The 23818-nt window shown below is 35.4% G+C and overlaps 1 protein-coding gene across 1 annotated transcript; it reads right to left on the bottom strand.

The window, feature by feature from the left end:
* Positions 1 to 9650: 9650 nt before the first annotated feature.
* Positions 9651 to 14685, bottom strand: MSTN (myostatin; the record flags this gene model as incomplete). Its single annotated transcript, XM_082629736.1, has 3 exons — positions 14289 to 14685; positions 12080 to 12453; positions 9651 to 10031 (listed from the first exon to the last, which is right to left on the bottom strand). Exons 1-3 carry the CDS (start codon positions 14659 to 14661, stop codon positions 9651 to 9653), a joined length of 1128 nt encoding a protein of 375 aa, XP_082485862.1. The 5' UTR covers positions 14662 to 14685.
* Positions 14686 to 23818: the final 9133 nt, after the last annotated feature.

Raw genomic sequence — 23818 nt, 5'->3', positions numbered from 1 at the left:
CGTGAATATGAATATGCATGAATACATCCGGTCATTTTTGACTGGACAGAAAACCTGTTATCATCAATCATGCTACTGTTTTCATATTCATCTGTACTGATTGTAGTTAGATTTCAAGAGGATGACTGATTTGACCCTAAGCATCCTCTATTATTGCTAAATTCTATAAAAATGACTTTTTGCCTCTGATCCATGTGGTCAGGGTAAGTGGCCAGTTAGCACCATTCCACATTTCAAATCACTAGGGGAAAGATAGTATTATAAATGGTGACAAATGGATAGTCATCTGAAGAAAAATAAATTGGATTCCTACATCTCACTATGATGAAATAAGAGTTGAGATGGATTAAAGAATTCAAAAGTAAGTAACAAGCCGTAAATGTATTAGAAGAAATTATAAGATACATTAAAAATATAAACACATAGTGTAAAAAGCTCTAAGTATGACAAAAGAAATGGAAACCAGGGAATTCCTCTGGCTGTCCAGTGGTTAAGACTTGGCACTTTCACTGCCATGGCCCAGGTTCAATCCCTGGTCTGGAAACTAAGAACCTGCAAGCCATGTGGCACGGCCAAAAAGAAGAAAAAGAAAAAAATTGGAAACCATAAAAAAAGACTAAAATATGTAACATCATACAAACATTTTAAATTCTGCATTAAAAAACAAGAAACCACAAAGTCAAAAGACAGATGAAAATCTGGGAAGAAATAGTTGTAGCTAATTTTTTTTTTTTTTTTTTGTCTGGGCCCTGGGGCTTGTGAACACTTAGTTCCCCGACCACAGATTGAACACGGCCCCGGCAGTGAAAGTGCTGAGTCCTAAGCACTGGACCACCAGGGAATTTCCCAATAGTAGCTAATTTCTTAAGTACTTATATAGGTTTTGTTTTAATGTTAACAACCTAATAGAAAAAATAAGCAAAGGATAAAAGCAAATAGTTAACAGAAAAGGAAATACAGATAATCCTTAAATATAAAAAGATTAATAACCTCACTCAAAATAAGAAAAATGCAGTGAAAATCATGATCAGATACCATTTTTTACCTATCATACTAGAACTAAGAATGATGAGGGTGTGGGGAAGTAGGTAACTTCATACATTGTTAATAGAAATATAAATTGGTACAACCTCTACAGGGTACAAATTGGCAATATCTATTAGAATTAAAGATAATCATATATACCTGATACATGTATGTACACATATGCTATACACATGTTTATTTATTTGGAATACTTTCAACTGTAAATAATAGAAACCCCAATTCAAATATGGCTTAAACAGTAGAAAAATCAATTATCGCATATAAGTCCAGATGTAAGGCAGCTCTAGGTAAAGTAAGATCAGTAGCTCAATAATATCAGTGAAGACTTAGATTCTTTCTCCCTCTCTCTTTCATCCTCGTGGTATTTACTGGGCCCTCAGGTTGTCTTTAAATTTTAATATGCTATTGTTACCTATCATAATCAATGTAACCATTCCTTATTGTTGGATACATTATTTCCAATATTAAAAAATAGTAAATAACATTGTGATTTTACATAAACATTTGCATCTTTGTTTTCTTTGCATAAAATTTTAGAAGTAAAATTAATGTATAGAACCTTTCAAGGATCTTGTTAAATATTGGAAGGCAACTGGTCAGGGCCTTTCTATAGGCAATATTATTTAGAGTGTTCATTGCTGATCACCTTACTAATAACGATAGATATTAACATAAAAATGTAGTACATTTGTAGATGAAAGGATAGTATGTAATTTTAATTTACATTTTTATTATTAGAATGAACACTGTGATTTATTAAAAGGTTACATTTTTCCAGCAGGTACTTTTCAAATCAGAATCAGGAAAAAAAAGATAGTAGTATTTAACAAAATTTTAAGTTCAAGGGTCTAGGGTTCAGGTATGAAATATAAAGTGTTAGTAAATAGATCCAGTTAGCCAGAACCTATTCCTATATCTTCTCACATAAAAATCTCATGAGCTTATGATAGGAGTGAATTTGATGGAAGAGAGAAGTTTTAGACAGTGATCTTTTTTGATGCCCTACTTCATAGGCTGAGCTGGATGTAAAGGAGAGAGACACATTACACTCCTCCTCTGAGTCTGGAGACTTGAGAGAAGGGGGATATCGTTCATGATTTTCTGGGTGAAATCCATGGACATGACAAGCATTATTAGAGCAGTTCCCATTGACATGACAGTGCCCCTATAAAGTAGAAATGGTGATACAGCACAAATGGGCTTGAGGTAAAAGCTGATGTCAGTTCTACAACAAGTAGAAAATTACATTTTTTCACACCTGAACTAATAGCTGAAAAACTGTACTTCTACATTTGGGGTTTTTTTTGGCTATTTTATTCTATTTTATCTTTTTAAAATTGAAGTATAGTTGATTTACAATATTATGTTAGTTTCAGGTGTACAGCTCAGTGATTCAGTTTACATATATATGCATATTCTTTTATATATATATACTTATATATATAATATATATATATATTCCTATATATATATTCTTTTATATATATATATACTTATATATATATTCCTATATATATATTCTTTTTCAGATTCTTTTCCCTTATATTTTACAAAATATTGAGTATAGTTTCCCATACTATATAGTATGCCCCTTTTTAGTTTTATTTATTTACTTACTTATTTGCTTAGCAAGGAGAGTAGGTCCCTTTTTAATTTTTACTTTTTTAATTGAAGTAAAGTTGCTTTACAATGTTGTGTTAGTTCTACATTTGTATGTGTATTTCTCCCATCATGTATGCACCTGCCTTAGTCACTTAATTACAATCATCTCTGAACCTCAACTTCATCATTCTAAAAATGAAGATATTAATATCTATGTAATGTGCTTTTCCCTTGTAAGTAAATGCTCATGCTTCTTGTCCAAGGTCCAACAGGCAGTTTATTTCTTGCCAGTCTGAACAGGATATATGAGGCCCAAGGGCACTAACCAGGTAATGTACCTGGTTAACAGATACATTGTGTCAACACAATTCGTGTCGTACCAACAGATATAAAGCCAAATTCCAGCCTTTGGCACAAATTCTGAAATGACACTGCTCTCTTTGGCCAATACCAGGATTCTTTGTTCAAACCTCTGGTAAAAGCAAGGTGGGGCTCACTATTCACAGTCTACCCACCTCTGTCAGCAAAGGAGAGAGCTCTGCTGGCACTGCAGTGCAGGGCTCTTCGCCCAGGAGAGTCCCAGTTGGTGCAAGGTATTTCAGTCATAGGGATGCATCCTGGCCTATGAGTAGATGGGAACCTAGCTAGCTTCCCATCAGTCCTATGCAACTTCCTTGGAATTTTTTCTGACTCTGGAGCTGTAAGGAACTTAAATTCACTAATGCATAAGACATAGGTCCTGATAGATTTTAGACTTTGGGACAATTTTACTTGCTGCCAGGGAACATCTACAAGTAGGAAGCAGTACTGTCATTTGTTCTTTTTTGCTCTAGTTTCTCTCCCATGGCACCTGGCCTGGTTCAGAGCCCAAGATGGCTAAGTTTCCTCAGTAGATCCTTTACTTAGGGTGCAGGCAGCCACATAACTCATGCCATTTCTTGAGTTGCTGAGAAGTATGCAGCTTTTCAGGAAGATATTCTTGGAGCTCAAGCCAAGCAGTTGCCTCAATGACTGCCTGATTGTTTCCATTTAACAATTTGGGTTTTCTCCCACAGTCAATTCAGTGTGCTCAGTAAATTGGTGTTTTATGCTTGATTTTCACTTTTAGAATTCTATCTCAGCATTATGAGGATCTTATGTCATGATGTAGGCAAACGTTCCTGTATTGACATGTTTTGTTTTTGGCTAGTGGAGAGGTAATGCCAAAATTCTGAGTTCCATGGGAATAGAGCCAAGAGACGTTTGGCTTCTTAGTCAGAGTTAGTGTCCGTGGGAGCGGATCTGGGAAAGTCTTGTGGAGGATCCATGGCCAAAACCGCATAATCAGATTTTGTTCTGAATAGGGTCCTTCATAAGATGTTAGGAAAAAAAAAAAAGAACATAACATTATAGGAAGAAAGTTTTCTTAATCAAATAATCTTGAATGGTTAGGAAGACAAATTAAAAATGCGAATTAGTAGGTTAATCTTTTCATATGTTTGGTTTAAAGCTTACCTTTAAGATTAATTGAATCAAGTTTATCTGTCGGCCCTTCAGGAGAACTCTCCAACAGATCTCGTTAAGATCAGAATCTGGGAATATGTTTTAGATCTCTGTAAGTTAATTCCAGTGAATAGTGTTTTGCCTATAGTGCGTACGCAGAACTAATAAAAGAAAATGTTATTAAAGTCAGTTTTTCAAGAAAGTAAATATATGTGTGTTTAATAATCACCTTTATTATAGAATAAAAATAATAACATCATACTGTTAAAAAACTTTTCTATCTTACAGTAATCCAAAATTGTAATCAATGAAAACTTAGTATGTATTTCTTTGCTTCATTGCCAAACTATGTATTTCTGTATCAGGAATACTTAGTGTAATGTTAAACCATAGCTGAAGTGAACTACTCAACCATTGTAACAGAGGACTAGGGAGTTGTCTATCATTATTATTACACATACATTTTATGCTTGTCAGATAAATTAGGCAGCTTCATATGTCAAGTCTTACATTCAAGAACATCCTGTGTTCTTGACAGGATGTGGTATTCATTGAAGTCTTTGGTAGGTAATCTAGTAAAATATATGTAAATAATCCCTCTATCTAGTGTTTTAAATTGTAACAAAGACAATCTTGCTATAAATGAATGCTATCTAATGAAAATGTATTAATTTTTCAAAGACTTCCTCTGTAAAATTCCACCTAGGCATGAATGAACTAAATTTAGTACCACTTCGCATTGCTCGACATCATACTCAGGGATGACCAAAATTAGTATAGTTTAATTTGATATGTTTTGCAGTGTGTAAATTGGAACTGAATGACCATGCAAATGAAATTTCAACACTATACATCACGTGCCAGGCAAGTCATGATTTGTTTATCACATTTTAGCCTATGGTTTAATTTCTTAGTTATGTTACTGGATAGTATCCATGTGTCTTATTTTTTAAAGTGATCATTTGATATTTTAAATGGAATTTTTTTATCATGCTACATTTTTAATGAGCAGTGTTGGAATGAATGAACAAACAAGTGTAACTTATTTGATTTCTATTTCTATTTCTTATATAATTAATGTACAAATATAAATGCTACATTTCTTTGGGCAATTTGATTAATTTAATTTAGCCTCAGTTCCCTCTATGAAATGGGCATAATAATAATACTTAACTTCCAGCATTATGAAAATAAAATTACATCATTAATGTGAGGGGACTTTGAAAGTTATTAATTATTAATTATTATTTCAATTTGTATTACTGTACGCAGTAAAGTAGTGGTTTTAATCACATACTACCATAGATTTCCCATTAGAGTCTATTTGTCCAAGATAGTCTCCAGGTTGATAAAAGATAGATGTGAACTGTTATAATCCTACGTACCTTTAGTTAGTGCCCACTATTCACATTCCCCAGCTGACAAACCATGACTCAGAGCTTTTTTTTTGTTTTTAGCTCTCCTGCATTTTGTCTTTTGGAATCATGCTTCTCACTCTGACCCACCATCCACTCTACTCTAGCATTTCAGAACTCTTGTCTCAGTTTTTGAACCAATTCACTTTATGACTTTGGGCAACCCTCTCTTTAGACCTCAGTTCTGTCATGTGTAAACTAGATGATCTCTAAGGTCTATTCCATCTCTCACATCCTGTGACATTGGCTCACTTCTATCTGTTTGTACATTTCTCTGCTTTGCTAATCACCTGCTCTTCTTCCACCTTCTCATGATACCAACTCTAACTTCCCTCATTAAAATGCAGCCACACAACATTTGCAGAAACCAATGCTGAACATATATAAGAGTATATTACAAATTATACATTAAAAAATATAGTTTCACTCTTTCATTAGGACTTGTTGAAGAATTGGTGTAACCAGAGCAATGAATCATCGTGTCGAACTGCTCTGAATTCAAATTCAGACCAACCACTGAGGTACCTCCTACTGTCTCAGTTCCTCAGAGTTCTCTTCTGTAAACTGGGGACAATAATGTCTCCTACATTGAGCGTGTCAGGAAAGTTCCTAGCACAAATCTGGTGCTCAGTAAATATTATCATCTCATACCCTCCTAATTCTGACACCCAGACATCAGAAGCCCTGATGATTTATTGATTTTGGTTTTGACACATAAAAAGAATGTGAGTTCATAATTTGAAGTGCTTTTTATTCAGCTGTCTAGTTTAATCTGTCACAGACTTGCCAGTTGATGATTGGATGATCTTTAAGAAACATAGAATGTTTTGGTAATTAGCAAGTGTTTGAGCCATGTTAAGACATCCAGGCTGATTTGATACTTATTTTCCTTTTCAAACATTCAATTGTTTAAGGATTAAAATGAATTAATTGGGAAGCAGGCCCTTATAAGTATACTTTATTACTTCATAAATAATTTTTATCTTAAGAAGGAAAATAAACTAGATTCTATGAATGAGCTCTAAGAAGACCCTGAGCTCCCTGAAATTATATGCAAAATTGTGAGTTTTCTTTTTCCTGGTGAGAGTGTCCCACCAGACCCAAAAGGGTCATTGACATTCTTAAATGAGTATATGGTGGTTTAAAGTGAAATAGATTTGTTTTTGTTTGGGGTATAGAATAATTGAGTTCTAATCTAGCTACTGTCAATGTCAAAATATTGCCTTTTTATTTTAAGAAAATAAAGTCCTCTACAGAAGTGCAAAAACCAACTTGAATACAAAAGGAACCATAAAGTTTGAAAGGGTTTTTTGTTTGTTTTTATTTTTACTGTGTTTTTTTTAACTAACATAGGTTTGTGGGAAGTATGAGAAGTATTACAAAACATTCAGAATATTAAAACTGATACACTACATTAAACTTTACATAATGTTTTCTGAAAATCTCAGGGATTAGTGTCACATATTACAAGTAAATATTCTTGGGGTGCTGAAAATGAAAGTGACATGCCCAAAGGCAGAATAGCAGAGCGCCTTTGCGACCTAGGCAAAATAGAAAAAGAAATGCCTAGGTCTTATCACAAAACTAATTGGTCCTATGCTTTCTTTCATGGTCATATGGGTTTTGAAGCGGGCTACCAAATGGAGAGGTTAGTGATGTGATCCTGGGGCTCCATGGTAAGGGTGAATATAAAGGTTGGGGAGTCCTGAAACTGGGTCCTTGGAAATGGAGGGTGTTCCTTCCTCACAGTTCCCACTGTAGGGATCAAGGTCCCCAGTTATTTGTGCTCCAGAGCCTAAGGTGTCTTAATGGGCCTGCTGACCCAGACTTTGAGGTCATGTATATTCATGGCCCTGGAAGAAGTATGTTCTGATATGTGCAACTGAAAAGTGGCCTTACCCCGTCACCACAGCTGGCTCCTCCCCCAACAGGGGCAACTCCCTTACAGCTCCAGCCTTGTCAGTGTTAAATATGTCAGTATCAGAATTAGAAAAAGTACTGCACTTTGTTTGTATGAGTGTAAATTGCTGTAATATCTTTCATGGTTATAATAATTATAAATTATTTATTTAAGAACCATAACACTAGACAAAATTTTAATCGCCTCCCCCATTAGACATAGTCACTGCTTTAGAGCTAAGCTATTAAATTAGCCAGGGGTGGATTCTAGGCACTTTATAATTATTTTTCAATTCAGTTTGAAAATTTGTGCCCCCAAAACTCAGATAAATGTGCCAGTATCATTAAGCGCTAGGAAAAAGATGCAGTTTCCCTGTGTCCCTGTGGCTTCAGTAGAACTTGTAACTCTAGGACCATATACCCTTGCCAACTGCAATGCATTTGGAAATTGAACCTATGAAAACATATAAATAGTTTTCAGGTCAAGATAAAGAGAAATGAAACAGATGTAACTAGCCCTTGCTTTTGTATGTTTAAAGCAACTTGACCAGAACCAATTTAACAGGAATTTCACTCATGAGAAACAAGAGTAGCAGACCTAAAATTTCTAAACCAAACTTTTGTGCTAAATCATTAAACTTTTACAATAAAGTGAAAACCAAAAATCCAGAATTAATCATTATCACATAAAACTGTTGTCTTTCAAAAAACGTGAAAACACTTTAATATAATTTATATTGTTTCTACACATTAGATGTAGGAAATAATTTCACTTAGTCATAAGTATAATGTATTTGATTAACAAAATCCTAATTTACAAAATAGAAGTAAATATATGTAGAAATATATTCATTATCAAATTATAAAATAAAATTAACAATTCTTAAGATATCATCAGTTTATTTTTCTGATTTTAGATAATAGAGTTAAATCATTTTGGTATGCTTAATAATATTTATAAGTATTAAAATAATGGAACGTTGAGATTTGAATACAATGATAGTAAACCACTGAAATTTCACATTCACATTATACAGCCATCATGAATCCGTAAGTGAATGTTAATAATGTAAAAAAATATAAAATGATTGTAAAATAACCATCTAACCATTAGCATATGGAGTTTTAAGACCACATTTAATCAGCTAATTTTCTCCGAAATATAAGCATTTGCTTTTCTGTCATACATGAAATGTCTTTGTGCCTTAATACTTAATTTGAAATGTCCTTACTGTAAAAATATACCAAAGTAAATAAAAAAGGAGACATTTATTTACAAAACAATATTGTATACATATTATATAAATGCAATTGTTTCAAAGTCTTTTTATACAATATTGATAGAATCAGTCATTTCCATTATGTCATCATAAAAACTGCAGTGTTGCAAAGGCAGGCTATAATTTTGAAATTTTGATAAAAATGAATACTTTTTGGCTGCCTTGTAAATGTAGTTTCTCCAAGTATGCTACAGAATTGAATCCAGACCTCTAGAAAAATGATTTTTCTTTCATTAAATAAAATCCATTCCCCATTTGGAGGAGTATGAAAATGCACCTGAAGAAAGGAGAAACATTACTTTACTGAATGTATTTTATTTGATAAACCTGATAACATCAGCCATTCAGCCTATTGTATTAGCACCATTGGCATGAATTGTTAATGTACTGTATCAATCAGAATAGGAATGGGAACTTGCACATGGTGTACCATCCCTATTTTTGTGGAATCTTATCTTACCAAGTATGCTATCATACAATATAAATTCAAGTGTTTAAGGATGATTCAAATAATGGTATATAACAATCCTGCATTTTACCAATACTACATATAGATTTTTCTGTAAATATTAAATGAAACTGTAAAGAAATAGACTTTAAAGCATACTCCTTTAATTCACCAGAACACAAGGAGAATTGCTTTCATTTACCTGCATATGTTGTGATATATATGAACATAAATGGAATTTGATCTCCAAGTTAAAAAACTCCGGAAATCATAAAACTTTTTATTGTATGATTTGTTTTGATGGTTAAATGCCAACCGTTGCATATATTCTCTCTTTTAGTTCATATACTGTAGCTTGTGCGTAAGTGACTGTAGCATACTCTAGGCTTACAGCCTGTGGTACATAATTTCACAGTTTCAAAATTGTTGAGGGGAAGACCTTCCACTTTTTAGGAAGTTATGAAACAAATATAAATCTCATGAGCACCCACAGCGATCTACTACCATGGCTGGAATTTTCCCATATATTATTTGTTCTTTGCCATTAAAATATAGCATATTAATTGGAGACATCTTTGTGGGAGTACAACAGGGGCCTGCTGAACCTCTGGGGTTTGCTTGGTGCACAAGATGGGTATGAGGATATTTTTGTAAAAATACAAATTCACACTCTCCAGAGCAGTAATTGGCCTTATATCTTTTAGGTGCAATAATCCAATCCCATCCAAAAGCTTCAAAATCCACAGTTAGAGGGTAACGACAGCATCGAGATTCTGTGGAGTGCTCATCACAGTCGAGTCCAAAATCTCGCCTGGATCTTTTTGGTGTGTCTGTTACCTTGACTTCTAAAAAGGGATTCTGTATGAAAAGGAAAGCAGAGTTAGTAATAGATCCTGAAACACCTTCCTACCTCAAGCATTCATTGTTGAAGAAAGAAACTAATCATTTTGCTTCTGCCACATTTGTTTTTATGTTTTAATGTTGCCACAGCATTAAGGAATTTTAATTTACACTAGGCTTGATACTTCCCTTATGGCTCAAAAGACTATAGTAGCAATACAGATTCCCCTGTGGTCAAATCTTTGTCTTGCTTTTCTTGTTTTCCCCAGTTTGTGTATCTGAATGCCTGGCACATAATAGATGCTCTGAAAATATTGATAGCAAGAAAGGGAGAGAGGGAGGAGAAGAGAAAGGGAGGAGGGAAGAAAGGAGGAAGGGGGAAAGCTAGCTTCTCTCTTCCTGCTTGTTGGTTAAATATGGTGGCTAAATATATCTGATGACTCTTGGAGGGATAGGTATACTCATACATCCTCCATTCACTAGATCTTATTCAGGGATCCTTGGATATTAACACCAAACCAAAATAGTTACCACCCAGCACTGTACAGATTGTAATGGGAAAAAGGAAGGTAGGGTGATGAAGGTAGTGGTAGGTATATTGGGTTGGAACGACCAACTCCAAGAGAGGGAGGGACAGATTCAGAAGAAGATAAGATAATATTTCCTTTATTCTTTCACTGAAAAATGTTTCTGTTCAGATATTTAAACAATAATTTGCTAATCCTTCCCCCACCCCAATCTTTTCATGCATTTGAGACATTTTTCCTTTTATATGGAAAAGTCTGAGGAATACATCATATTAACCATCTGTTTAATAATAAATAAAGCCTCTGTCACATCACCAACTTTGATCATTAAAATGCTGTCTATAAAAAAGAACACATTCCTAAATAATTAATAGTAGTTTTTATCCTGTATCAAAATCAAAATAGACCTGGTAATTATTGGTATTTAAGATTATAAAAAATAATAACATCATTTTGGGAGTCAGTAACATTTTATGTAGCATATTTAAAGAAAAAGATCACTTGGAAAATTGTATAATCTCTTAAAGAATATGTTTTCATTTAAAGTAGATATGACTTACTAATTATATATTCTTTATAAACAAGACCATTTAAAAAGTGAAAAGCTAACACATTTCTTGCAAGTATAATCTTTTGTTGTAAATTATATCAATAAATGGAAGTAAAAGATATGGTCACATTAAATAAGTTTTTGAAAACAGAAGTAAACACAAGCATAGGTAAGCCAGAAGAGTGAGTAACTCTAAATTTATACTAGGTTTTAAATGGTTTTTATTAATTTTTATAATATATAAGGCATTGTCTTCTGTTTGACCTGATATTAAATTAGTTGGCATTACCTAAGTAAACTCTTGCAAAAGAATAGTAAGACAGTTCAGAAATAAGCTTCTTGGTACAGGTTAACTACCCCAAAATTTTAAATTTTATTAGGAGTAATTCACAGAGTAATCCACATATACATCAATGCATCAACAGCCTAGAAAATAAGGAACATTTATCCTGAGGGATCTTAGATATAGTATATGTAATAGCATATAAGTCTAAATATATTGTATTTAGTTAGTTGCTATAATTAAAAGCATTTTATTTCAATTATAATTTTTAGAGTTTATTTTTTTCCACTTTATTAAGCCAAAAAAATGTTAACACATTTGGCACTCTTCTAGGGAAAAAAATGTTTTGTTGGGTATGTCCTAGAATCCACTATGAAGACTTCATGTTTTTATTTATATAATCATATAGCACATCAATGAAAAGCACTTTATATTTCATTCCCAATTCAAAAGAATTCCTTAAGAAGTTAAGGACTATGGTGTAACTTTTTTCTTTAAGTCCTCATGCAAACTAATAGTATCAAGAGAGTGTTTCATAGGATATGAAATTGGACACCTACTTTTATTGGGTACAGGGCTACCATCGGGGTAAGATACCTTTGTCCAGCTTATGAGCATAGGAAACTGGTAGTTTTCCACTACTATTCATTCACATTATGAATAAAAACATAAGGTTTTTAGAATGTTATTTTCAGTAATCACTTACCAGCCCATCTTCTCCTGGTCCTGGGAAGGTTACAGCAAGATCATGACCATTCTCATCTAAAGCTTTGATTTCAATGCCTAAGTTGGATTCAGGTTGTTTGAGCCAATTTTGCAACACTGTCTTCACATCAATGCTCTGCCAAATACCAGTGCCTGGGTTCATGTCAAGTTTCAGAGATCGGATTCCAGTATACCTTGTACCGTCTTTCATGGGTTTGATGAGTCTCAGGATTTGCACAAACACTGTTGTAGGAGTCTTGACTGGCCTCAGATATATCCACAGTTGGGCCTTTACTACTTTATTGTATTGTATTTTAGAGCTAAATTTAAAGAAGCAACATTTGGGTTTTCCTTCCACTTGCATTAGAAGATCAGCTATAAATGAATAAGAAAAAAAAAAGAGTTACTGAAATCATTTTTCATGACATGAATAAACTCCATATTAATCAATGAGCATGTTCATTGGAATAATGTGTGCACATTTAGTCTTTTAAAATGAAAAAAATATGCAACATTTCATTCATAACTCAGAAAACTGTCAAATAAAATAATTACTCTAGCTTTTCAGATTTTCTTAGATGTATGTTTTTTCAGCTGTTTAGGAGGAACCTACTTCCTCTCCAGAGAACTGTGGACTAAGGAAAATTCTATTAAGGAATGAAAAGTGGATGAAATTTTAAGATGATGATGATTAGAGAGAACAAGAGAAACTGTGGAGGAACATCCACTTAGAATTCTTTGGGAATCTGAGTAGTTACACTTACTGAGCAGCTGTACCAATCAGTCTGGAAGAAGGAACCCTTCCCCCAGGCCTGAATTACCTGGGGACAAGACACTGAGCAACTGAGCCTCTGTAATTAGTAGAAAATATAGTACATCTGTTATGTTTGGGTGCTGGGATAGCCTTTTAAAGGAACAAAACTAGCAGGTAAGTAGCACCAAAATCTAAATGTTGCATTCAGCCTATCTCAAAACTTAGAAAACACTGTCTTTAGAGCCAGGCTGTCATTGTAAGCAGAAGCACTTAGAAATTTCTTTCCTTTTGGTTTTCCAAGATTGTTTATAAATAAGGCACATCTACTCCAGGATTATCTGATAGCACAGTCTTAAAGGAAAATTATTCGTTGCATTATAACCTAACTACTTAATAAGAAAAACAATATTTTGAAACTGTTTTGAGTCCAGTTTAAAGTGGTTAAACCACTCTATAAAGCAAGATCACAGACATATGGCACAAAACTCTTGTCATGCCTTCTCTGTTAAGGTGCCTGTCCCACTTTCCTTGAGTATAGTTTTGAACTGCCTGCAACAGGAATGGTATGACGTATATTATCTTCTAGAAGCAAAGCAGATACTACAGGTAATAGTCCTCCCTCCTATGAGGAGTAAAATAATACTTTAGGAGGTTATTAAGCATGTGCCTGCCTGGAAATATGCAGATCGGGTACTTTCAACAATAGTACCATGGTCAAGGTATAAGTGGGACTTTGTGAGCCATAGCCTACTCAATTAAAATGTTTATTTCTTAGCATTTTCTGATAATTAGCTCATGATTATTATTATGCTATGCTTACTTCATCATTGCTCTTAGTAATACATTAAATTTATAAAAAATATTTTTTCATATTTTCCAGTGTTGTAATAGCTTTCAAAATTAGATAACTTTAATTTGTGGAGAACATAAAAACACTGTGAGAAATAGTTTTCAGTAACAGAAGTCATTCTAGGTGTTCAGCAAATGCCCAAATAGGCTTCAACATCTACAAATTTCTTTCCGTTCTCTTTATTATGAAAAAACCTGTTACTATAAATGCATATTTCAGACAACCAAATGCAGTTATGAAATTTCATGTAGTTAAACAATTTCAAGTTTTTCACATTGCTTGTAGTACCTCCCAGTCCTTACCTTGGTGGTATTAAGCTGTGAAAGCATAAGCATGTTATAGTTGTCACATTAAACTATATAACATTAATGCTATGCAAGCATTTTATTTTTAGCTTTTTAGCTCTCTAAGGAAACAAATTATGCAGCAGCTTTCAGTCTCATTAGTATATTTCTCATGAAATCTTGAAAAAAAAGAAACCCTTTTCCCTCCTACTTACATACAAGCCAGCAGCTTGTTAAAAGAGCCTGAAAATAGATCGGTTTCTCATAAACACTAGAACAACAGTCAGCAGAAGTGTTGCTCTACACTAATAGGACTACTCACACTCTGTGGGCATGGTAATGACCGTTTCCGTCGTAGCGTGGTAATCATCATCTTCCAAGGAGCCGTCACTGCTGTCATCTCTCTGGACATCGTACTGATCAATCAGTTCCCGGAGTGGAGGAGCTTTGGGCAAAAGTTGTCTTATAGCATCTTTGCTGATGTTAGGAGCTGTTTCCAGGCGAAGTTTACTGAGGATTTGGATCTTTATGGCTTCTAGTCTTGAGGATTTAGTGTTTTGTCTCCACATACATGCATTACACAGCCCCTCTTTTTCCACATTTTCCTTTTGCTCGCTGTTCTCATTCAGATCCACTGGACCAGCAACAATCAGCATAAATAGGTAAATATAAACATAGATTTGCAGTTTTTGCATGATTTTAAAATCAATACAGTCTTTTCCCTTGTTCTTATTTCTTCCTTTTACTTTTCTTTTGCTTTTGAGTAATGCCAAGCAAAATGTTAATGCCTGCACAGTCTGAGAGACAACTTGCCACACCAGTGAATCTTTTATACTGTATTCCAAGTGGCGTTTTATATTCCAACTTTGATGAGACAAGTGTCGTCAGGATCTATGATTGGCTCTTGCTCCACAATGAATCTCGCTGTCAGAGGTTAAAACCCTGTCTGTCACAAGTCACCAAACAGTATTTTGTTACAGTCAAGGGTGAGCTGATTCATTTGACTAGTTCATAAAAGAAATAAATCTACAAATAATGAAAGATATATGTGACATTTGAAAAATTAAAATCTATGTTAACAATAATATAAACTACACTTAGATCTTGTTCATCTTTATATGTGAAACTTTAAAATTATAATTTAAATAAGTAAATCTTAATTTACACTTCATACTTAAAAAGTTGAAATGTCTTTTCCTCAAAAAATAAAATGATTTTATATTATTTAGGCAAGGATTTGAAGTAAAAGGGTTTTTATGTGTTGTAGTAAATTATTTTTAGTACTGTGTAATTAGGGAAATACTGATTTAAATTTTAAATTTAAAGTTAAGATAGTGATACTAGTAAAAGATTTTCGGCTATAATTTGAGAAACTTGTTTTCCTGAATAAATTCTTAACACATAATGAAAATCATACTTACTTTAATATTAAACTTCTCATGGAATTCTTTTTAAATAATTTAATATCTTTTATTCATATGAAAATTGTATTCAGTTTTTGACTGATTACTATTATTTCCTGTCCCAAAGTTGCAGATTAATATTGCTCAGAGGATGTGTTTTTTTGTTGTTTATTACCAAGAGGATAATGTCAGCTATCTGAACTTAGAATAAGCTTAGAATAACTTAGAATAAGCTTAAGATAATGAATTTTATGACTGGTGATGAAGTCTTCCTCAGATTTCCAGTGGTAAAAGAAAAAATGTAGTATCTACTCTCTATAAATTATATCCAAATATTGTGGACACATGAAAGGAGCACCATAATAAAGGGTGCCCATTTTTCTATTTCCCAATACTGTGCTAGGTTTGCACCCCTTTGCCAGTTTCTCATTTGACCAGAGGGCAGACACCTGGCAGGGATTTGGGGTAAGGTCTGGGAGCAGAGAATAGAGCTTTTTGTTCTCTAAATTTAAGTGGCCTCTGTAGGGATCAAACTCTCAACCTTAGCTTTGGGAGCCACAAGATCTAATCAAATGAACTATTAAAAAGCTAAACAAACATAGCCAGCGAGAAACAGAAGCCGTTTCCAGGCCACAGGAGATTTATTCTTCCTACTTCTCTTGGGGAAGCTAAGGACTCCTGAGAGAGTTAATCCATTACTTTTTTTTCCAAGAGAATGCAGTGGTTCATATCAAATATTCATTTTTTTAGGTCACTACTTTTGCACATTGTACACTAATTTACTGCCTCAGTGCACTAAAATGCAACTCAGTAGCCTGAAAAGTTAATGCATTTTCATCAAATTCTTAAGAGGTATCTACATCTCTTGAGAAAAAAATGGCCTTACATAATGCATTAGATTTGCCCATCATTAAAGATTAAGGAAAACCAGACACAAACCAGATGCCCTGAAAGATTTCAGATATTGTTTGCTGTGGAGCAGTATTAGATCAGGCTTATAAAGTTTTATTTGTTTGGTAAATTTATTTTTCAGCATATAAATCTTTGTGGTGTTATAGTGATTGTAACATATGCTTCTATATACTTCTGAGTAAATCAAATCTTTTTTTTTAACTCTTATTAGAATTGCATAGAAGTTGGGACCTCAGGTTCTGCAGTCAGATAGACCTGAGTTTAAATCTCAATTTTGCAACTTCTAACTATGTAATAATGGATGAGATACTTAACTTCTCTAACCTTCAGTTTCCTCATAGAGTTTTGGGGGGGATGTAATTCAATAATACATGTAAATTGCTGAGTATTCTGCCTGTCACACAGTAAGTGATTGATAACTAGTACTTGAGTACTTGGTCTTTGCTTCATGCAGAGGGGTTTGAGATTATGCTTAAATTTATCCTCCACATGAACTAGAACTGCTTCAGTTTGTAGCTGCCAATTATCAATTCACGTAGGCTAGCTCTCTAGTAAAATGTTCTAAGGCAGCCCTATCACAAGGCACATTTCAGCTGTTTATTCTTACTACCTGGAAACAAAGGTCGTCATTTCCACATGGTCGTTGCTCATTACTCACGGATTCCACGTTTGCAAATTGTCTCATTGCTGAAACTTATTTTTTACTCCGTAATCAATACTCATAGCGCTTTTATAGTCATTCACGCACATGCACAGAGCAGCGAAAAATTTGAGGCTTCCAACACACAGGATCCCAGTTCAGGTCAACCAAGGCAATTAATTCTCTGCCTTGTTTCAGCCCTCATGCTTAATAAGTGCTTAATAAGTGCCCTTTTTGCAATCTATATAGCACCATTTTTTTTTCACATTTTTGCGTGGTGTTTTGGGGGTGATTCTGCTGTTCAAAGTGGCCCCCAGGCATAGTGCTGAAGTGCTGTGCTCCTAGGCACAGGGAGGCTGTGATGAAAAGTAAATAGAATGGTGGTTGCCAGGGGCTGGAGGAGGGGTGGGATGCGATGGGGGAAAGCCACTGTTCAGTAGATAGAGTTTTCAATTGGGAAGATCAAAAACTTCTGGAGATGGATGTTGCTCATGGTAGCACAACAGTGTAAATGTACTTAATGCCACTGAACTGTACAGTTAAAAGTGGTTAAATAGTCAATTTTGTTATGTATGTTTTACCACAATTTTTGAAAAAGAAGGTTGTGACAGAACTTAGGGAAAAAAAATTCCTTATGGAAAAATATGTGTGTTATGTAAGCTTTGTTCAGGCTTCAGTTATAGGGCTTTTGGCTGTGAATCCAATGTTAATGAATCAGCAATATATATTAAATAAGATTTTATTTTATTTTTATTGTTATTATTTTTTTTTTTCGGTACGCGGGCCTCTCACTGTTGTGGCCTCTCCCGTTGCGAAGCACAGGCTCCGGACGTGCAGGCTCAGCGGCCATGGCTCACGGGCCCAGCCGCTCCGCGGCACGTGGGATCCTCCCAGACCCGGGCATGAACCTGTGTCCCCTGCATCGGCAGGCGGACTCTCAACCACTGCGCCACCAGGGGAGCCCTAAATAAGATATTTTAAAACAGAAATGCGCATAAAGCAAGGTTATATATTGACTGGTTGACGAAAATGTGACCAGATGCTGACAGGATGTAACCTTGTGTTTCCTCTGGAGCAGTGGCTCAGTAATCACTCATTCAGTGTTGGCAGTGACTTGATAGAACATAACTACTATGAATATTGAGAATCAACTATATTCGATCAGTGCCTCTAGACGTCAGTAATGAATGAGCTAAGAGGTCCTCAAGATGTTTCAGGAACCTACATTCCTTCTGCAGTGTCAGTGACAGCAACCTTCCCAAGGCCCCAGAGCAGGAAGGTGCACCAGCAGTAGGAAGCTTCACTGTGGTCTGACTGCTGGAGGCCTGGCTTTGGCTGCTTTCATGAAGACAGGACTGTGTCATTAGGATGAGTGAGTAGAGAATTCCTTCTAGTTGATGGGATGGCACGGTCGACCAGCTTATTGGCTTTGTCTTAGGTTTGCCATCTTTGAAAGCAGTTTCTCACGGGAGTCAATTTAGGTGGCCAGTTCACCTCTTCACAAGCCTTGTATTTTTCTTTCCCACTGTGCTTCTGTGTACTGGGTGGGCCTTTACATTTCTGTAACCATAAGTAAGGTAGGAAGCAAACTTCTCTCTTCTCTCTTACAAATACTGGAGGGGACATTTCAAAACAACTTTGAGAGTATAAGGCATATTTCCCAAAAAACATTTATGGTTTTTGCAGTCTGGGAACTACTGAGTGCATTCACGTAAAAGCTTGCCAGAAGTTTAATGATGTGGCCAAAGAAAGGAGGAGACTAGGAATTAGAATAAGAATGAATCATAAAAAATTCAACTCTGCTGTGGGGAAAAAAACAGAAAGTTGTATTTTATCTGATCACTTTTGCCACTTCCTTGTGATGATAGCCCTTTGGTATCACACTGTTCTGATTATGCTTAAGGCCAGAAAAAAATTGTACACTGCTCAACTCACATAACAGCATGAGAAAGGTAGTCATCTCACAGTGGCAGTACCTGATTATCCATGCTTTCAATAGATTACAGAACAAAAATGAACAAAAACAAAAGTATCGTTGAGCCAGGGAGTAACAGTATAGGAGTAGCAGACAGGAGATCTGGAATATAGTTCTGGGTTTGTTGCTGACATTTTATGTGACCTTGAATAAGTCATTTGGCAAAGCCTTCATTTATGAATGCATGTATGCATGTATGTATGTACTGTGGACCCTTGGACAACACGGGTTTGACCTGAGAGGGTCCACTTATATGCACATTTTTCACTAAATGTGTACTACGGTGCTACACCATCTGTAGTTGGTTGAATCCTCAGATGCAAGAACCTTGGATACGGAGGGCTGACTGTAAAGTTATATGCAGATTTTCAACTGGAAGACCAGTTGGCACTCCTAACCCCTGCGCTGTTTGAATATTAACTGTATTAATTCATTTATTATTTTATGAAATATTCTAATGCCTATTATGTGCCTGGTACCATGCTAGATTCTGAGGAGAAAACAGTGAGCCAGACAGAAACAGTCACTGTCTTCGTGAAGCCTACAGTCTAGTCTCTTCAATATAAAACAGGAAGAAATTTGATGAGCTGTGCCATTTAACTTGAGGTGTATCACCTAAAACAGTAGTTCTCAGACTTCTTGGTCTCAAGATTCCTTTACTCTGAAAAGTTATTTAGGATCCTCAAAAGCTTTTGTTTGTGTGGGTCATATCTATCAATATTTAACGTATTATAAATTAAAAATGAGAAATGTTAGAATATAGACATACGCAAGCATATATTCTATTTGCTGACAAAGTGATGATGTCGTCACATATCATGGAGCCTCCGGAAAAACCCCACTATGTATATAAGAAAAAATGAGAGTAGCAAGAAAATATTAGCATTGTTATGAAAATAGTTTTTACTCCACAGACTCTCTGAAAGGGTCTTCACTCCAGGGATCCCCAGACCACACTTTCCCCCAAAGTAATACATTTTATACTGCTTCAATTGAATTTTTTCCCCTCTAACTTGAAGTCCTCTCATCTTAATATCTATAGTTGTACTTTTTTTTTTGCTGTACGCGGGCCTCTCACTGCTGTGGCCTCTCCCGTTGTGAAGCACAGGCTCCGGATGCGCAGGCTCAGCGGCCATGGCTCGTGGGCCCAGCCGCTCCGCGGCATGTGGGATCCTCCCGGACCGGGGCACGAACCCGTGTCCCCTGCATCGGCAGGCGGACTTTCAACCACTGCGCCACCAGGGAAACCCTATAGTTGTACTTTTTTTTTTTTTTTTAATAAATCTCATGCCAATCAAACGATTATTTATTTATTTATTTATTTATGGCTGAGTTGGGTCTATGTTTCTGTGCGAGGGCTTTCTCTAGTTGCGGCAGAGCGGGGGCCACTCTTCATCGTGGTGCGCGGGCCTCTCACTGTCACAGCCTCTCTTGTTGCAGAGCACAAGCTCCAGACGCGCAGGCTCAGTAGTGTGGCTCACGGGCCTAGTTGCTCCGCGTCATGTGGGACCTTCCCAGACCAGGGCTCGAACCCGTATCCTCTGCATTGGCAGGCAGAGTCTCAACCACTGCACCACCAGGGAAGCCCAATATAGTTGTACTTTTAATGAGACCTCAAACATGGTTATTTTTAGACACTGTGTATTTATTTACTGATACATAATTATTGCCAAGAGCAGAAATATAAATTTTATTGTTTTATAATCACCAACTACTAACTTGTAGGTTCTCTGGAGGACATTTGCACAACATTTGTCAGTTCTAACGGGTAGGCTGCAATCTGGTCTTGAGGGATTTCTTTAGTTGGTTTTCAGGTCAGTCCTGAGGTGATACATTCATATTATGGCAGTGTGTCACAATAATGTCCCAGTTAACAAGACGTTTGCATTCCATTGTCCTTTAGAGGTAGTATTCATTCAGGAAAGCTTCAACATGTGCTTTCTCCCCTCCTTCCTTTCCAAAGTGGGTACTCTAGTTTATTCGTTATACATTTGAAATACAAAGAATAAAAATTAAGTTATAATTTTGCTTCCTCTTTTTTCCATTGAAAAGAGACTCAAAAGACTTAGTGTTAATTATATAGATTATTACAATTCTCAAATGTGTTTACTGATAACTGAACCAATAAATGAATGAATGTCTCCTTAAATACAAGAAAGTTCAACTCTCTAATTTTTCAGTAGGTATAGTTTTATATTCATAATATATTGTTATGTTTATATTTATAGACTTTCTAAATGGCTCTTGTTGTGTTATCGGTTTGCTCTGTGGTTCATAACATTTCTATTGGGTTCCTTCTTACTCGCCCTCTTAGAGAATACCAGTACTCGGAGGTCCCTCTGTGTCCTTGCCACCTCTAGCAGTTCTGTGCTAGTGCACCGAACACTCAAACATTCCACTGGAACTTTTGCATTCAATGATCTGTGATTATGCAAAGACACTGTGTAGCTATTAACAAGACCTTGCTAGGGAGTGACCATGCTCGCTGTGACACCACTATTTAAGACTCCCAGAGCCCTTACCCAACACAGGTTCTATTTAGTTCAAATTGAGTCAAAAGCAGCCAGAGAGCAGAAAAGAAATCTCAAAAGGGTAGTGTGTGTGTGTGTGTGTGTGTGTGTGTGTGTGTGTGTGTGTAGGCAAGGCAAAGGCTGAACAATCTTCTTGGCCTTGACCCGGTAGGGAGACTGTGAACTGATAATACGTGTTACAGTCTCCTCCTTATCCATATTCTTTGTTGTAAAGTACTCCTTCTCTCCCTGCTTTCTCCTTATACCAGCAGGAAGTCATTTTCCCCTGAAACTGGGATAGAGTTTATTGCCTCAGTTTACCCCAAGGCATAGCTCCTTGAATAGCCAACCCAGGTGGGCCAGAAATCAACCTAGTTCCCAGAATGCTCTTTCAGTTCCTTAGCTTCCCAGGGGTGTCTACGAGTTCCATAAGTAATTTCAAAATATATACTTAGTTTTTAAAATTAATTTTTATTGGAGTATAGTTGACTTACAATGTTGTGTTAGTTTCTGCTGTACAGCAAAGTAAATCAGTTATACATATACATATATCCACTCTTTTTTAGATTCTGTTCCTGTATAGGTCATTACAGAGTATTGAGTAGAGTTCCCTGTGCTATACAGTAGGTCCTTATTAGTTATCTATTTTATATATAGTAGTGTGTATATGTCAATCCAAATCTCCCAGTTTATCCCTCCCCCCCTTTCCCCCTTGATAACCATAAGTTTGTTTTCTGCATCTGTGACTCTATTTCTGTTTTGTAAATAGGTTCATTTGTATCATTTAAAAAACCTAGTTTTTGATGTATATTCTGGATCATCCAGATAACCACCTTACATCTTTGATGTCTTCATTTTATACAGTGTCTACAAATACAGTGTCTACAGTGCTATTTTAAAAAGTGTTTACAATTGAGTTTTTTTTACTATAATCAAGTTGGCTTCAAGTGTCATCTAAAGTGATAGGGGTTGACTTTTATCTATGAGAGTTTTCGAAAAAATTGTTTTTCCTTGAGAATGAATCTTTATATTATTCAAGTTTTGAGGACCTGGCTCACATAATTTCTTTATTCTATTAATAGCAAGCAAGCATAGCTACTTAAGTCCTTTGCCCAAAGGCAGTGGCTGGTGTCTGGAAAAAGTCCGTGATTCACTCATTTTAGCCCCTTTTACTGGACTTGAATTTTATTTTTGTTTTTGTTGAATGTACATGCAGTGAGATAGCATGCAGGGATGTCTTAGATTCCCTGATATAATATATAACAGTCTCTAATTGGGCTCTCAAATTTGCTACACCTACATGCTCACTTTTGGTCTAAACTTCCACACCATTGCCCACCTCTCTGGATTAAGAAGGCACAGAAACTTCTGCCTGCAGTTATACATTTGTCCCCAAGTTTAATGAAGTAAAATTTTAAAAATTTATAAATGAGAAACTGAGTAAAAGAAGTTCATTTTCATTATTTTTGATGACTGATTTCCTTCATGATGGTTTTGTTTATCTTAGAACAAGCACATGGTTTCTGGAGCAGATGACAATATAGATTGAATAGGCACAATTACACCTTTAGTTTTGAAATCTTTACCCTCCCTTATTATTAAGATAAGACTTCCAACAAACAACCACTCCCCGAGAGAAAATCTTGCAATTTTCAGGGTTTTGTTCTGGGGGAACTTTGGAAACCATTGACTCAATACAGAGTACGTTTCTGCACATAAAATTTTTTTTTAGATTTAGATTTTAAATTTAAAGTCTTAAAACACCTTTAAAAAATTAACTCCCTCTTTACTCAGTTAGTGACTTGGAAATAGTGATAGCCATGAAAGAATTCAGTTCTTTTCAAGAGTATTCAGAAAATGTTTTCTCATTTCCTTGGAATTGCCTAAAGCATTGTTTTTCATAATTCGCAGAAGATTGGCTTTCAGAGGCATTCTGTTTCCAAATTCTTTTGTAAATTCCTAGAAAGACCTCTCTAAAAATTTATTCATTTGTTTATTTATTCATTTATTTGTTCATTAAACATTTACTGAGCACCTGGTTTGTGATAGAGACTATGCCAAGAACTAGAGACAAGAAAAAAAAGATGCTTTTTGTCTAAGGAAAAAAAATTGAATTTTAGTAGATTATCATATCTAATGTACTCCTGAACAGATGGAGAAACTGAGGTCCAGAGAAAGGTTATATGACTTAAATTAGAATTAAATTAAAAACAATTTTTTTGATTCACAAAGGCAATTTGCATTGAAATACTTTGGAAGCACCAGTACTTCTTTTATATTGAGTTAGGAATTTTTTTAATATTCTAAAATTAACAAATAAGGTCAGTGCCCAATTTCCTGGGTCAACGCCATAGTGGTGCCCTTTGTTCTTGGACCCAGTCCATAGTCTGGCTTGGCAACTGAAAGACCCAG

Source organism: Mesoplodon mirus (genome assembly GCF_964341445.2).
Source record: "Mesoplodon mirus genome assembly, chromosome: 8".
Classification (NCBI taxonomy): Eukaryota; Metazoa; Chordata; class Mammalia; order Artiodactyla; family Ziphiidae; genus Mesoplodon; species Mesoplodon mirus.
This window is presented reverse-complemented; position numbering and strand designations above follow the sequence as displayed.